The 15369-nt window shown below is 50.2% G+C and overlaps 1 protein-coding gene across 1 annotated transcript; it reads right to left on the reverse strand.

Annotated features, from left to right (window-relative positions):
- Positions 1–1854: 1854 nt before the first annotated feature.
- LOC134429052 (solute carrier family 22 member 13-like) lies at positions 1855–15369 on the reverse strand. The gene is made up of 9 exons (XM_063176152.1): positions 14602–15369; positions 13032–13135; positions 12452–12606; positions 12180–12348; positions 11627–11747; positions 10725–10819; positions 10022–10236; positions 2235–2343; positions 1855–2119 (listed from the first exon to the last, which is right to left on the reverse strand). Exons 1-9 carry the CDS (start codon positions 14971–14973, stop codon positions 1855–1857), a joined length of 1605 nt encoding a protein of 534 aa, XP_063032222.1. The 5' UTR covers positions 14974–15369.

The raw sequence follows: 15369 nt of genomic DNA on the forward strand, positions 1-15369 counted from the left end.
CTTGGCAAACTCATTTCACTTTTCTTTGCTTATCATTGTACAGCTGATTTCAAGAATCACTTTTGGTCCTGTATCAGAAAACTTGTGCTTATTTTAGAAGGTTAAAAAAACCACACAGCTCTCCCTGTTGGCTTTTTTTTTTTTCACCTATATAAAGAACTCCTTCTCTGAAAGATCATAATTTAACATCCCCAATCTTCAGAAGACAGACTGTCATAATCTTCCTTGTCTCCTGATGTTTTTCTGCTCCTGTTCATTTTTTCAGAAGCATCCTGGTCTGTTTTGGTGGAATCAACATGAAAATTATCAAGGACACCCTGATTGGAGATTTCAGAAGCACAGCTGCTGAACATGTATGTTGAGGGACAATTGTCATCCTGTGGAGGGAGATGCTTTTTTGTGGAGCCTTCAGCACTGAGCCCCATCCCAAACATTTCTTCTGCTGCCTTTGGAGCCTGGCGTTGTGGATCCACCTGCAGCAGGAGTTCACAGCCCTGAATCCCTTCCAGGTCTCTCATATTAATCTCATCCTGCCCATCAAGAAGTGAGAGGCTGGAGGTGTCCCAGAGCTCAAGTGAGGTGTTTGTTTCTAGTGAGGTTGGTTTGTGGTGTTTCTGGTGTGCTCAGTGACCCACAGACCTTGTTTTGTGTCACTGGGACCTCTGTGGCTGTGAGAGTGCAGTCCCCTGTGCCCCCCAGGTACATCCTGGGGATGGGTTTGGTGCTTTGCTGTGTGGGGTGGGGAGCCAGTGAGGCACCAGGCAGGGCTTTCACAGGCTCCAGGATGGGAGGGAGGGAGGCACAGGCAGGGCCTGTCTTCAGCTGGGCTTGGCCCTGCTGGATTGCAGCCACTCTCTGGGACACCTTCCCACCCTGCTTCCCTTCAGGCACATCCCCATCCCCAGCCTCTGCAGGGCCTCTCAGCTCTCTGTTCTTGGGCCAGGAACAGCCCTGCTCTCTTTCCTTGGTGTAGGTGATTCCAGGTAAGAATCTTCCCTTCTCCACTGCTCCCTCCTGACCCTGGGCACCATCCTGCCTGCAGCCTGGTGGGATTGCAGGCTCAGTGCAGGCTTTTTCCAGGAACATACTCCAGAGCTATGAGAGGTTAAAAAGGCCAACTGTGAAACAGTAGGAAAAAAAAAAGCCAACACCATTTATTATTCACATATTGAATTACAAGTGTATCTTATCAAACTCAGAGTATAATTTATATTATTCATGTAGAAACTCACCTTCAACACCACATGGAAAGAAAAGCTAAAGAAGAAAAGCTGTGTGTGACAGGGGTGCAGTGACATCCTGATCAGATGTTGAGGCTTGGGCTGAGGTGCAGCCCGACGACCCAAGGGATTGAGAGCAGGAGGGACAAACCCAGTGCCCGCTTTTGCCCAGTACAGCCACTCTACTGGTGATTCTTTATTGCTGTAAAACACGACAGGGATGGTTCCAGGAGGGTACCAGCTTGCAAAGGACTGGGGAACACATTGGGAAGCCAGCCAGGCATGACCAAACTGGGTTTCAGGGACACTTGGAAGTGCATCTGTTCCAAAGGCAGAGTGACATAGATCTCCTCTCCCTGTGACCATGGATATTGCATTCACCATGTGAAAGACCAGTTTCCAGGCAGCAATGCCTCCCTGGTCTGCTACAAGAATGATGGACTCAGACTAGATTGCTAGTGGTGCCTGTCCCATCATCGCTTGCTCTCTGGGCATTTGTAGACATCCTTCTCCGAGTACCTGTCATCATCTCTGGTGTCTCAGAGAGACACTTCAGTTTTCTGCTCCTGAAGTTAAGAAGGAAAGAGGATGAGATGAGACTGTATTCATCCCTGATTCTGATAATTTCTTTGCCTTACATTTGCTGTTTCTTTTTTTTCCCCTTAAATTCAGAGATCCCTGTACCCACCTCATCGAGAGGTTGTTGTTTCCCTGTGTCATCTGCCAGGTCAATGCCACGGGTCTCGGGCAGCAGGATGCAGAACAGGGCCACCAGCACAGGGATGCTCCCAAAGATGGCTTTGGGGATGGCCCGGTGGTACTGGGCCAGGGGGATGATCAGCGGGGCCAGGATCCCGGCCACCCTCGCCATGGTCGAGCACAGCCCCACGCCCGTCTGCCTGCAGGAGAGAGGGGCACAGGGAGGGCAGGTGTCAACACTCCTGCACTGAATGTGGCCCCATGGGCACCTCCAGCCATGGCAGAAGGAAGCTCTGATGTGGGGAGACATCTCACCTGAGGATGGTGGGGAAGAGCTCAGCAGTGTAGACATAGGAGGTGGAGAAAGCGGCCGCGGCTGTGAACTTGCCGATGGTGGCCAAGACAGTGATTACCACGGCCTGGTCTGAAAGGAGGAGGAGAAATGACCACTGTAATCTCCAGGGGAATGGTTCACTTGGGTCCAGAACTCTCTGCAGTGGGAATCCTTGGGACAGCCCTTTCTAATAGACTTGCTAAGCAAAGCTACCACCTAACCCATTGGAAATGATCTCCGGCATACCCTTACCTGGAAAACCCTCTCTGGCAAAGAGAACCCAGATTTCTCCTGAGGCCTTGAGCATTGTCGAGATGTGCAACTGAAGCGAGCTGCTGAGCCAGCACAGGTGTTTGGGAGTGCTTAGTTGCAAATGCCACGTCCCTGACCTGGAAAGCATCGGGAAACCTTGTGTAGTCTGGTGGGCTAACAGGGAAAAAGTCCATAACACTCCCCTGGTGAGAAAACTCCTCAAGCTATAACCACCCTGGTTAGGGTGAGGAAAAAGACTTCTCCCAGCATGCCTTGCTGTGACATGAAGGTTCAGTGTATCCCATTGTCCCTTCACCCTTGCTCCACCCCTGTGCCCTCATCCCATTGGGCTGGGTGTTCTGCCCCACCCCTTAAAATCCATATATAAATCCCTGCTTTCCCTTCCTGAAAGGCTTTTCATTCCTGTATTCTTTCAAGGAAGAAGCTCAATAAGGACTGTCCTTGGAACCCTACACAGAGACCCTGTCTCTCCATCTGCATATCTTGGATTACTCAGCGTGAGCACAGATGTGCCTGTGCTCCTGAGTTGTCTTTTTCAAGACACTTCATTGGGACGGTTGTGGCACTCTGAACAATGCCCTCTGTGAGTAGTGGCGCCCAATGTGGGGCCTTTGCAAAGATGTCACTGAAGATGCACCTCCTGCAGCTTCCCGCTGCAGGAGAAAAGTTGCTGTTGGTGCAGCCACTTCCCCAAGGAGAACCTCCTGCATTTTGGTGAGGGCTCTCTGAGGGGTGACTGGGACCCTCTGAAGACCTCGAAGAAGAGGCTGGAGGCTGGTCAATGGGCCGACCACCCATCCAGCAGGTTTTCATTGGCCCCATGGGCATTGGTAGCCCAAAGAAAAGTCTGTGCGTTTATGTTGGGGTCTTTTGCCTTTCTTTCTCTCTTTTGCTGCTGGGTGTGGGATAGAAGTTTGAGGATGGTCAGCAATCTTACTTGCCCTAAGCTGAGCCCTTCTCAAAGAGACATCTTTTTCCAAGGTGTGGGCGCCCATGTAGCAGGGAAATTTAGGTTTTCTATGGGGAATCTTAAGAGATTTATAACCTTAACCATGATTTTGTTCTTTCTAATTAGTTTTGGGAAATTTTACCCTTTGTTTCACATTATTGTTTAGTCAATGAAGAAAATGGGGAATGATTTGGGAAAGGTTTTGGGTCCCCAGTTCAAAACCAGTTTTTCTTCATCCTCTCCCCAAGCCCCTAAACCCTCTTCCCCACCAGAGGGGCAATTGGCAGGTGGATGTCACTGTTCAGCAGAGGGTTGCTGCTGTCTCCCTGATGCCGCCCCATCTCTCTCCTCTCCTTGCCAGGATGGCACAGGCCATGCTGCTCTGGACTTTCCCCTCAACTTTCTTCCTATACCTGCATACCCTGTTTTGTCTCTTCCCGTTGTTGTTACCCTGCAAAATGGTGCTGGTAACATGGCCAGCCCTGCCATTTTATCCTCTCCTTGCCCAAGTTTTCCCACCCTCACACCCCAAAATGGCCACTTTCCTGCCTCTCCTCTGCCTTTTTCTGTGCTCTCCAACTTGATCGGATTCTCTGTTCCCCCTGCTTTGATGGGTGTAACAGCGCTGGGACACTCAGCTTCCGTTGGGAATTCCCTCCCCATCCTGGACCCCATCCTTTCCTGTACCCCATCTGTTTTTGGCTCCTCCCCAGATGGTCACTCCCCTTCCAGTTCCTACAACACTGGAGCCAGAAGTAGCAATGACAGTGACAACAAGGAATCCATATTGGCCTCCATTGCTGCTCACCAGCTGGAAGATTCTGGTTGCCCAAGAAGGCCCCATGGAGTCATAAAGTGCCCTCCATCCTCCTTGGAGGATGAGTAGCGATTCCTCAGACTCAGATTCCAGTCCCAGGTCTGAGTATTGCTGGGCCAAAACCCAGAGCAATGCCACTTAGGAGTGGGATCCAGAACTGGCAAAAAAATCTTGGCCTTCCTAGTTGTGTATAAACTGGGGAGAAGGACAACATCACCAAGCTCCTGGGAGACCTTTCCCTACGGGGAACTTAAAGAGCTTTGTGAGGCAGCCAAAGAGCATGGCCAGGGGTCACGTTTCTTTAAGAACCTACTTGAAGCTACATTCTGTGCTCATGTTTTAGTACCCCAGGACATTAAAAGCATCATAAACCACCTCCTCTCCCCAGCCGAGTACATGCTGTGGGAAAGCCAGTGGAAAAAATATCTAAAGTCATTGGCAGATACATATTCCAAAGATGCAAACAAACCAAATTTAACAATTGAACAAATGGCAGGAGAAGGTAACTTCCAAAAACTCAAGGACCAAGCTAAAGACTTACCAGAAGCTTCACTTAATGATATTGCCACAGCTGCCAAATCATCACTGCTTCTCACTCCTGATGGCACCATTCCAACACAGAGCTTCATGAACATTAAAGAAGGAGCCAATGAGACTTTCATAAAATTTGTTGATAGACTTAAGGTTGCACTTGAAAGACAAATAAAAAGTCCAGAAGCCTGAAAGGAGGTTTTGAATAAACTTGTCATGGCCAATGCAAATATAGAGTGCAAAGCAATCGTAAGAGCCCATTCCCTTGACATTGAACCATCCATTTAGCAAATGGTGGAAGACTGCACCAAACACAATTCTACGGAAAACACTGTTGCCCAAGACGTTGCAAAGGACATTGCAGAAGGCATATCAGGAGCCTTTGCAGCAATAGCTTCAAAAGAAAACTGTAGATGTTTCAACTGCAGCGATTTCAGACATTTTCTAAAGCACTGTCCCGAGAGACTACTCATCGAGGAGAACCGGAAAAGCTATCAGTGGCTCCAGAATCAGCCATGTTACTAACAGAGTCCAGGAAACTGAAGGAGAGCGTGGGACAACCCCATGCTACAACATCAAATCAGAGGCCGTCCCGTCCTGCTCTCCCTACCACTTGTGAAGAACAGGAGAAGCAAGGACCACCTCTAAGTGTTCCACCCCACATGCAGGAGATTCAACATAAAGAAAGATACAGGTGGGCACCCAGCGCCAGTTGGTAACTGTGCTGTCAATTGACTTCACCAGTGAAGGTATTTATTAGATCCCTACAGGAAAAACTGGGCCTTTATAAGATCCCTAGAGGAAAAACTGGTCCTTGGAACATCCTAATCATAGGACATACTTTGAATGGACTGGATGAAATTAATGTCATATCAGAAGTACAGACTACAGAATCCGAAGATGAAATTTTGGTCTCAATCTGTTGCACTGAACCACCTTTCCCCCTTTCCACTGTGATGCCAATTGCACAGGCTTTTCTATTACCCAGAGACTGCCTGGAACAGGTTCCCCTCAACCCCACCATCATGTGGGTGCAGGTTGTGGGCTCAAACAAAGCCATCATTGAGTGTGGCCTGTTCTGCAAGGGGGAGAAGATCTACCAGCTGGGCGTGCTGGGCCCTGGGGCTTATGTCACCATCATCGCCTGCTCTGAGTGGCCAGCAAATTGGGAACTACAGCCCATGGTGGGGATGACCTTGGGGATTGGAGGTGCAGCAGCTTCCATGAGAAATAAAATAAATATTGTCGTAGAAGGTCCTGTGGGCAAGATGGAGACCATCAGGCCATTTGTAGTGAGGACACCAACCACCCTTTGGGGCAGGCACCTCATATCCCAGTGGGCAGCCTCTCTAAAAATCCAGTAGAGATTTTTTAGTTGGGGCCACTGGCAAGTACGCCAGTCCTACCATCCCTCAACTCATCTGGAGACAAAATTGTCTGGTGAGGGTTTATCAGTGGCCCATCTCTAATGAAAGGTTGAGCACACTAGAGGCCCTTGTGGAGGAGCAGCTTGCCAAGGGCCACATCACTGAGACCAACAGCCCTTGGAACTCCCCTATCTTGGTTTTGAAAAAACCTGGCAAAGATAGGTGGAGGCTCCTCTCTGAACTCAGGAAAACAAATGACGCCACTGAAGACATGGGTCCCCTGCAGCCCAGTTTGCCCTTCTATGCTGCCCTAGGAATGGAAACTTGCTATCACTGATATTAAAGACTGTTTCTTTAATATCCCCCTCCATCCTTGAGATGCCCTCAAGTTTGCGTTTTTGATCTCATCCTCAAACAGGCAGGCCCCTCTAAAAAGGGGCCACTGGCTGGTCCTTCCTCAAGGAATGAAAAACTCCCTGACTATATGCCAGTGGTATGCAGTCCACATCCTGTCGCCCATAAGGGGCCTGTTCCCTGATGCGGTCTTCTCTCACTACATAGATGACATCCTCATCTGCCCACCTGAAGAAAATTACCTTAAAGTATCTTTAAAAAGAACTATCAGAGCCATTGAGAAGGCTGGGCTAGAGATCCGCAAAGACAAAATCCAGCATGCCTGCCTCTGGACTAACCGGAGACTCTGGATCCATGAGTGGACCATTGTGCCCCAGCAACTGGACATCCAGGATGACCTGAAAACCCTGTGAGACCTACACCAGCTCTGCAGGTCCATCAACTGGGTACGTCCCCTGCTGGGGATAATGATGGAGGTCCTTGCACCACTCTTCAACCTGCTCTGTGGCAGTGAGGACCTGGATTTGCCGTGCATCCTCACGCCAGAGGCCTGGGAATCCATCATCAAGGTCCAGGAGGCCCTGTCTTTGTGTCAAGCCCACCATTACGAGCCAGCCTGCCTTTCCAACTGATTGTCTTAGGTAAGGCCCCAAGGTTCCATGCCCTAATTTTTCAATGGGATGCAAGTTTGAAAGACCCCCTTTTAATTATTGAGTGGGCCTTTCCCTGTAATCAATCAACTTACTAAGACCAATACCACTCCTCAAGAAATTATGGCGAATCTAATCAAAAAGGCTAGGACTCACCTCTGCCCGCTTGTGGCGTGTGAGTTCACATATATTTACCTTCCATTGATGACTGGGGATCAATGAGATCTTCCAGTTCACCCTAGATAGCTACATGGGCCAGATTTCTATTCATCTTCCAAAACACAAACTGTTCAATTTGGCTGTCAGTCTGGTCCCTAAACTAACGCATTGTAGAACATCTCTCAAAGCTCTAATGGTTTTTACTGACAACTTAGGAGGATCCCACAAGTCAGTAATGACTTGGATGGATCCCAGGACACAGAAGTGGCAGTCTGATGTCCAAATGGTGGAAGGATCCCCACAAATTGCAGAATTAACTGCCATTGTCAGAGCTTTTGAGAAATTCCAAGAACCTTTTAATCTGGTAACAGATTTGGCCTACATAACCAGAGTAGCTATGAGGGCAAAACATACTCTTTTAAAACAGTTCTCCAACCCAAATTTGTACCGCATGCTTTCTAAATTAATATATCTCATCTCCCACAGAAAGCAACCATACCACAAAATGCATGTGAGGTCACACACTGACCTCCCAGGTGCCATCAGGGAGGGAAACAAGAAGGCAGACTCACTAGCCATGTCTGCTAAAACTGCCAATGTTCCTGACACCTTCGCCCAGGCAAAGTTGTCACACGGTTTCTATCATCAAAATATCCCAGCTCTCGTGAGGATGTTTCACCTGTGCGGAGAGCAAGCAAGAGCTGTGGTAGCCACTTGCTCAAATTGTCAAGCCTACCAAATTCCATCGTCGGCTTCAGGGTCAACCCCAGAGACCTCGAGAGTTGCCAATTTTTGCAGACCGATGTGACCCACTTCCCATCTTTTGGGAGGTTAAAATACGTTCATGTTTCCGTAGATACCTTTTCTGGTGTGCTGTTTGCCTCAGCACATGCAGGAGAGAATGCTAAACATAGTGTTCAACATCAGGCGCTTCCTCCTGGTGCTCACAACTCTGGGAGTCCCAGAAAGCATCAAGACAGATAATTTCCCTGCTTATGTCTCCAACAAGCTAAGAGTTCTTCAACCAATGGGGTGTAAAGCACAGTACAGGCATACCACAATCTCTCACAGGGCAATCAATTGCAGAAAGGACTCATGGCACCCTTAAAAGGGTCCTCAATCAGCAGTGGGGAGGAACAGAGATTATAGCTCCCATTGAGAGGCTCTGTAAGGCTCTTTACGTTATTAATTTTCTAAATTGTTTCTTCTCAGAGCCAAACATCCCCCGTACCTCAACATTTCTCAAATTTGGCCAGAGCTAAGCTTGAAGAGAAACCGCTGGTGCTGACTAAGGTTCCTGAAACCCAGAAAATATCTGGACCTTTCTAACTGATTACCTGGGGAAGAGACTTTGCCTGTGTCTCAACACCATCAGGCCCAAGATGGCTCCCAAAAATACCAAAAACTTAGGCACAGCAAACACCACCTCCATGGACAATAACAAAAGTTCTACTGAGACAAATACAGGTCTACCAGAAGACCAGAGGAACAGCACTTGGCGACGAAGATGGCGTCATCAACTACAACGCCAAGTCAACCTTCCCATCACCAGATAACAGACGATGCAAAGTACCAGACAAGTTTAAACAAGTTATTTCCCCAGAATCACACTCACCTTCATACCTATCTTGGTACCATGTCCCTTCCTCTGTCTTCCTCCTTCCCAGTTTTTTCCCTGTTTTCCATAATCTCCTCCCCATACCAATTTCTCACCTCCTCCCACAAGGCTTTTTATTAAATAAAGAAGGGGGAGTTGTGGTGGCTGGTGGGCCAACAGGGGAGAAGCCCACAATGCTCCCCTGGAGGGTAAACCCCTCAAGCTATAACCGCCCTGGTGAGGGTGAGGAAAAAGGCTTGACCCAGCATGCCTTGCTGTGACATGCAGATTCACTGTATCCCATTGGCCGTTCCCCCGTGCTCCACCTCTGTGCCCTCATCCCATTGGGCCTGGTGTTCTGCCCCGCCCCTCAAAAGCCAAATATATATCCCTGCTTTCCCTGCCTGAAAGGCTCTTCATCCCTGTATTATTTTGAGGAAGAAGCTCAATAAAGGTTCTTCTTAGAACCCTGCACAAAGACCCCATTTCTCCATTTGCATTTCCCGGATCACAAAAGTTCTGAAATCACTCAGCATGAGCACAGACATGCCTGTGCTCCTGACATGTCTTTTTCAAGACACTTCTTTGGGACGGTCACAAGTCTTTGAACAGCGACCGCCCTGACAAAGCCCCACTGTTACCTTCAGTCTCACTCACAGCCCTGGCACAGTAGTAGGGGACATCTACACGGATTGGGGCACAATCAGATGCAAACTGATCAGGGGGAGTGGGCATTTGCTTTTTCTCTTCATCTAAGAAAGGGAGACATGGTGACTTGCAAAGCACTTCTTCTGCTATAGCTTTCTACCAGGGGGTGGTGGTGTCCATTGTGTGGGTGGTGGGCAATGGGCACGGCCTGCCAAGAGCTAGGAGCTGTGGAGAACCAGCACACAGCCCTGGGGGAGAAGGAATCCAAGGTGAGGGAAGGCAGAATGCTGGGGATGAAGCAACCTGGGCTGTGACAGTGGGGGCAGCTGAGGGGGGGTCTACCAGAGTGGGAGGATGGCTCTGAGCAAGGGTAGGGATGTTCAGGGCACTGCCCAGCTCTGCTCACAGGCTGGGAAGGTTCACCTTCAGGGATGCCAGTAAGGATGAGGCATATTGTGCCAGCCAGCAGCAGGAGAATGCCCTGCACTTTCTTCCTCCCAAACCATTCCAGCAGGAAAATGCAGGAAATTCGAGCTGGAAGTCCTACTGCCCCAAAGGCCAGCTGTGTCAGGTAGATGTCCAGGCCAAAATCTGTCACGCTGAGGCTCAGCCCATAGTAGACAATGCTGTCTGCAAACCTGAAATTCAAGTAAAGCAGGATACAACATATCACCAGATGTTTTCTGGGTGTTTATAACCAAAATTTAGAAAGGTTAGAACACATGGAATGTATTTAAATTCCCAACAATCTCTGTTTTCGTTCTAGGCAGCACCTTTGAACGTTGTATGGGTCATAGTTGCAGGAGATAAAGCAGAATGGATCTGCAAATTCTAGATTGAACCCAAAGCTCCTAGATAGGTGCAAAACTCCTCCAGGGCCCAGGGATTGCCAAAGCTGGAATTACTCAAACCTTTCTAACAAAACCCACAGTATCATGGATAATCATCTTTTTCCCATGCCCAGACATGGTAAATATGGTCCAGTATGTGGAGGTGGAAAGATAGCAGATCAAGACATTCACATGTATACTACAAAAATACCGTTTTAATTTATGGTTCCTGTCAATTAACAACTTCTTTCCTTTCACCTACTAGTTTTGACAGAGGGGACGAGGGAATGTCTTACCAGACACACGCCATGATTAAAGTCACCTTCAGCAGGTTCTTTGTCCTGAAGAGATCCAGGAAACTTCCAGACTTGACCTCTTTCTCAGGCTTCAACTTCAAAACACAGAAGACAAGGAGTCAGAGCAGCAAAAGGTAACCCATGCCCAGCTCCTTTTCCACCTGCAGACCATAGAAAGCCTCGGTGGGACAGGTCTGTGACCCCAGTGCTATGGCAGGGAGGGCAGCCCCACTGCCCTCTGTGTGCCCAGCACAGGGCATGGTGACTGAGAGGTTCCTCAGAATGAACATCTCCCCAGTGTGGGGACTTTGGGGTGGGCAAGGAGGGAACTTCCCTTCAGGCATTTCTGCCTGGAAACCCAGAGACTAAAGAGAGACTCTGTGCTCATCAGTGACACTCCTGGAATGCTCACAGGAGAAAAGCCAGGGAAGCATTTCAGTCCTTCCCACATGCCCAGGGGGAGCCCAGAAAGCTCCAGACTGAGCCTCAGCAGAGGCTGGGCCTCTTGCCTGACCTGGTCCCTGTGGAACTCAGCTGGGGCTGGAGTCCCCCAGAGCCCATGGCCAGAGCAGCCCCAGTGGGAATGCAGAGAGGTTTCTGGGATGAGCTGAGCCCCAGGGGCTGCTGCCAGGCCCAGGGCAGTGTCTGAGGCCAGGAACCCCCAGTACCTGCTCCAGGGGCTGCTGCCAGGCCCAGGGCAGTGTCTGAGGCCAGGATCCCCCAGTACCTGCTCCAGGAGCTGCTGCCAGGCCCAGGGCAGTGTCTGAGGCCAGGAACCCCCAGTACCTGCTCCAGGGGCTGCTGCCAGGCCCAGGGCAGTGTCTAAGGCCGGGCCCCCCAGTACCTGCTCCAGGGGCTGCTGCCAGGCCCAGGGCAGTGTCTGAGGCCGGGCCCCCCAGTACCTGCTCCAGGAGCTCTGATGGGAGGCTGCGCTTGTTGGTGGCCGCCGCCTTCTGCAGCACCTTCTTGGCTTCCTCGATTCTGCCCTTGGTCACCAGCCAGCGAGCTGACTCTGGGAGCACCCTGCCACGAGAGGAGGCCAGCACATGCTGCTGTGTCCTGCTGAGATCCCCCACAGCCCCTTTCTCTGGGACCATGTCCAGCAAGCCTTGGAATCACCACAGGATCAGATCCCAGAACCACAGAACCTTCAGCCTTGGGAGAGACCCACAAGGATCATCAAGCCCAGCTCTAAAGTGCAAGGCCCATGGGATCAATGGGTCTAAACACCCTGAATTTAGGCTTCAAAGGCCACATTTGGAGACCTGAAGCAGAGCAGCTGCTGCTCTCAGCAGTGCAGTGTCCAGGGAGATGTGCTGAGCTCTGCAGCAGCTCCTCCAGCACCTGCACGCTGATGGGAAAGACCCAGCTTGGTTCTGAGCTGCTGCCTCCTCCTCACTCACATTCTTACATCAGCATTTAGTCTTCCAGAAGCTCTGCCCTGCTCCTCCTTACCAAATATAGAAGAAAAGGGCAAACATAGGAGCAGATCCTGCAATCTCCAGCAGCCTCCAATGGCGAATTCCATAAGTCAAACCAGCCACCAACATTTCCCCAGTAGCGCCAGCCGTGTGAGTGATGACCAGCGCCTTTGTCCGGTGGGAGATACCAACCCATTCTGTAGCTAAGAGGAAAATCAAAGATTCAGCGGGTTTTTTGGTTTCTCTTTTGTTACTGTGTCTTGTGAGGTGACATCGGCTGCCTTGGGGCAAGGGCGTCCCACTCACCCAGTGACACGTCTGCAATCATAATTCCTGACACGGCAGCTCCCACGACAAACCTGAAGGCCATGAACACATAGAAATGGGGCACAAAGGCAGTTGCCAGGCCAAAGACGGCCTGCAGGAGGATGCAGATGAGAAAGACTGGCCGTCTGCCTATCCTGTGGAAGGAGAGGGAAGAAGCAGTCAGTACCAGGAGAGACCCCAAGGGGAGAGGGAAGAGCCCAGGAGGGATGCAAAGTGATTTGAGAACCAGAGGAGATTTGACACCCATGTGAATATAGTTCCTCTTTACACCGCAAGAAACAATGTGCAGAAAAATCAGTGTCTCCAGTGTTGACCCATCATGGTTCTGGCAAAGCCTGAGACACCATCAGGGGCTAAACTTGTGATTGCTGAAGAAGCCCCCACAAGGCTGTATCTGCCTCTCTTTTCAACCATCAGACATTTCCAGAGCTCTCAGGTGGGCCCAGATGCCCAATCTCAGGCAAGGGGATTGCATCCTGTGAAGGTTCAGTGCATGGACAGTCTGCCCCCTCATCTGGGCTGTCCCTGGGTGCTGGGCAGTGTCTCTGTGTTTCCTCACCTGTCACTCAGCATCCCAAAGACCGTGGCTCCAATGAGAAGGCCAGCCATGTAGATGGACTGGGAGACATCACTCAGGACCGCCCTGTCACACACCAGGTCAAACTGGAGGAAGGAAAACACAGAAGTTGTTGCTTTGGACAGACTCCAGCTGCTCTCTGGGCTTGGGCAGCCTTTCTGGGTGGAAAGAGGAGAGCAGTGTTTTTTACTGATAAAGGAGGAATGGGAAGGGATGCAGCTGCTGACACCTGCAGAGAAGCCTTGTCTGGAATGGACTTGGTGCTCCAGGGACACCAAGGAGCCTTTGCAAATGCCAGAGGCTGGACTTTGTCCTGTGTCCCAGCTCCATGGAAGGTACTTGTGAGAAAGTGCTGGAGCTGGCAGGTAGGAAAGGAGGGAGGAGGGATGAGGGAAAGTGAGAAAGGAGCAAAGGTTCACAGAGGGAGAATCACAGAATCATGGAAGCATTTAGGTTGGAAAAGACCTTCAAGAACATCAAATGCAATGTTTGACAGACCACAACCATGTAAACTAGAAGGTGGGAGAAAGGCAGAATGGAGAAGTTGAGGATGCTGATAAACAAGGCTTTTGCTCAACTGCAAGGCCCTGGTGTGTCTTGTTGCCTTTGCTGAAGGTTCCTGGAGGCCCAAGAAATATCAATGACAAGCACTTGGAAGGTAAATGTCTTTCACAGAGATGCTGTGAGTAGAAGCAGGCAGAAGAACAGGGGGTACTGTGGCAGGGAAGCTGAGAAGGTCACTCCAGGCAGATCCACCATGAAGTCAAGGGTCTGGAGAGTGTAAAGGGGACAGATGGTGGGCACAACATGTGCTGGACTCACACCCCCACGGTCCCTGCTTGTGCCCTCCCCAGGAATCCTCACCATGGCCTTGCTGCAATGAGCTCCCAGGGATTCCAGCTGCCATCTGTGTGATGGAGGCAAAACCCTGCAGCAAATCTCAGCCTGACTGGCCCACAGCTGGCATGGGCTGGCCAAAGCATGGGCCAGGATATTCCACCTCCTCCCAGAAGGCAATGAGGCTTGTGGTCATGGTTAATGTTGGCTTATTGCACTTCTCTTGTTTTGTACCCAGGTTAAATGTAAACAAAAGTGCCAAACATCAAACTGAAAATGGATCACTGGAATCTGCAGATCCAGACATTTACAGTGGAGAAATTACTAGAGCCACTGATACGATACCGTTCAGGTATTTTAGAGCTGAAAAAAGTAAGCTGGAGAAGCATAGAGGGAAGGGCGTAAGGCTGAAGAACTTTTGACTAAAGAAACCTGAATAACCACAGAGGGAAGGGCATAAGGCTAAAGAACTTTGGACTAAAGAAAGCTGGATAACCATACAGGGAAGGGAAAAAGGTTGAAGAGCTTTTGACTAAAGAAAGTTGGATAACCATAGATGTAAGGGAAAAATGCTGAAGAACTTTTGACTAAAGACATTATTCTGAAAGTCTCACCCACAGCTCTTCTGCACCACAGCTGGCACTGGCTGACCAAAGCACAGCCCAGGATATTCCCATCCCTTCCACACCCAGCAGATGCAGCAGCAGGTACAGACCTCGGTCAGCAGGGACGGTGGCTGCTCGGAGGGGTACACCCAGCCACTGCTGCACTTCTCAGTGTGGTTCAGCCCATAGGCCAGGATGGAATCCAGGTCCCAGTCCACCGGGGAGAACATGGAGCACTGCTCAAAGTGCCCGTCGGGGCCCCGGGGCAGGGTGAGGTTCAGCTGCTCTTCCTCTGTCAGGTTGGGGCCCACGGCGAGGATCCAGCTGGTGTCACAGTGGTGAGGCACTTCCACCACCATGAACACTTGGCCAACCATTTGGAAAGGGTTGAGAAGGAGTGGGAGGAAGAGGAGCAGGATCAGCAGTTTCTGATAGAGCCCAAACTCCCCCAGAGCCTTTAAAAGGTCCCCAAACTCAGCCATGGCAGCACCTCTGTGGCCAGGCTGTGCCGGTGCCTATGGCTTAAATAGGCAAATATTAATGTTTAAACTGTGTGAGCACTAAAGCCCTAATCCAGTGTGATAAAATGAGCACCTGCACTGGCACACCAGTCCATTCTGATGATACAGTGCAGTGCTGCAGGCTGCACTTTGTCACCAGCCATTCCCTCCCTGCTCTAGAGAGTAGATCAAAGGTGCCAGAGCACTGTCACTCTTGGGGATGGTATAGGGACATCTTGTCCTTCTCCAGCCTGACAAGTGCCACAAGGCCTCCTGAAGGCAGCTGTGCTGCAGCTCAAGGTTTGTGTCTGAGGCATGAAGGTGGCATTCTACAAATGAGGGTTAATTTTCCTGGGGGTGGGGATGCAGACAGAGTAA

Source organism: Melospiza melodia, chromosome 1, assembly GCF_035770615.1.
Source record: "Melospiza melodia melodia isolate bMelMel2 chromosome 1, bMelMel2.pri, whole genome shotgun sequence".
Lineage (NCBI taxonomy): Eukaryota > Metazoa > Chordata > Aves > Passeriformes > Passerellidae > Melospiza > Melospiza melodia.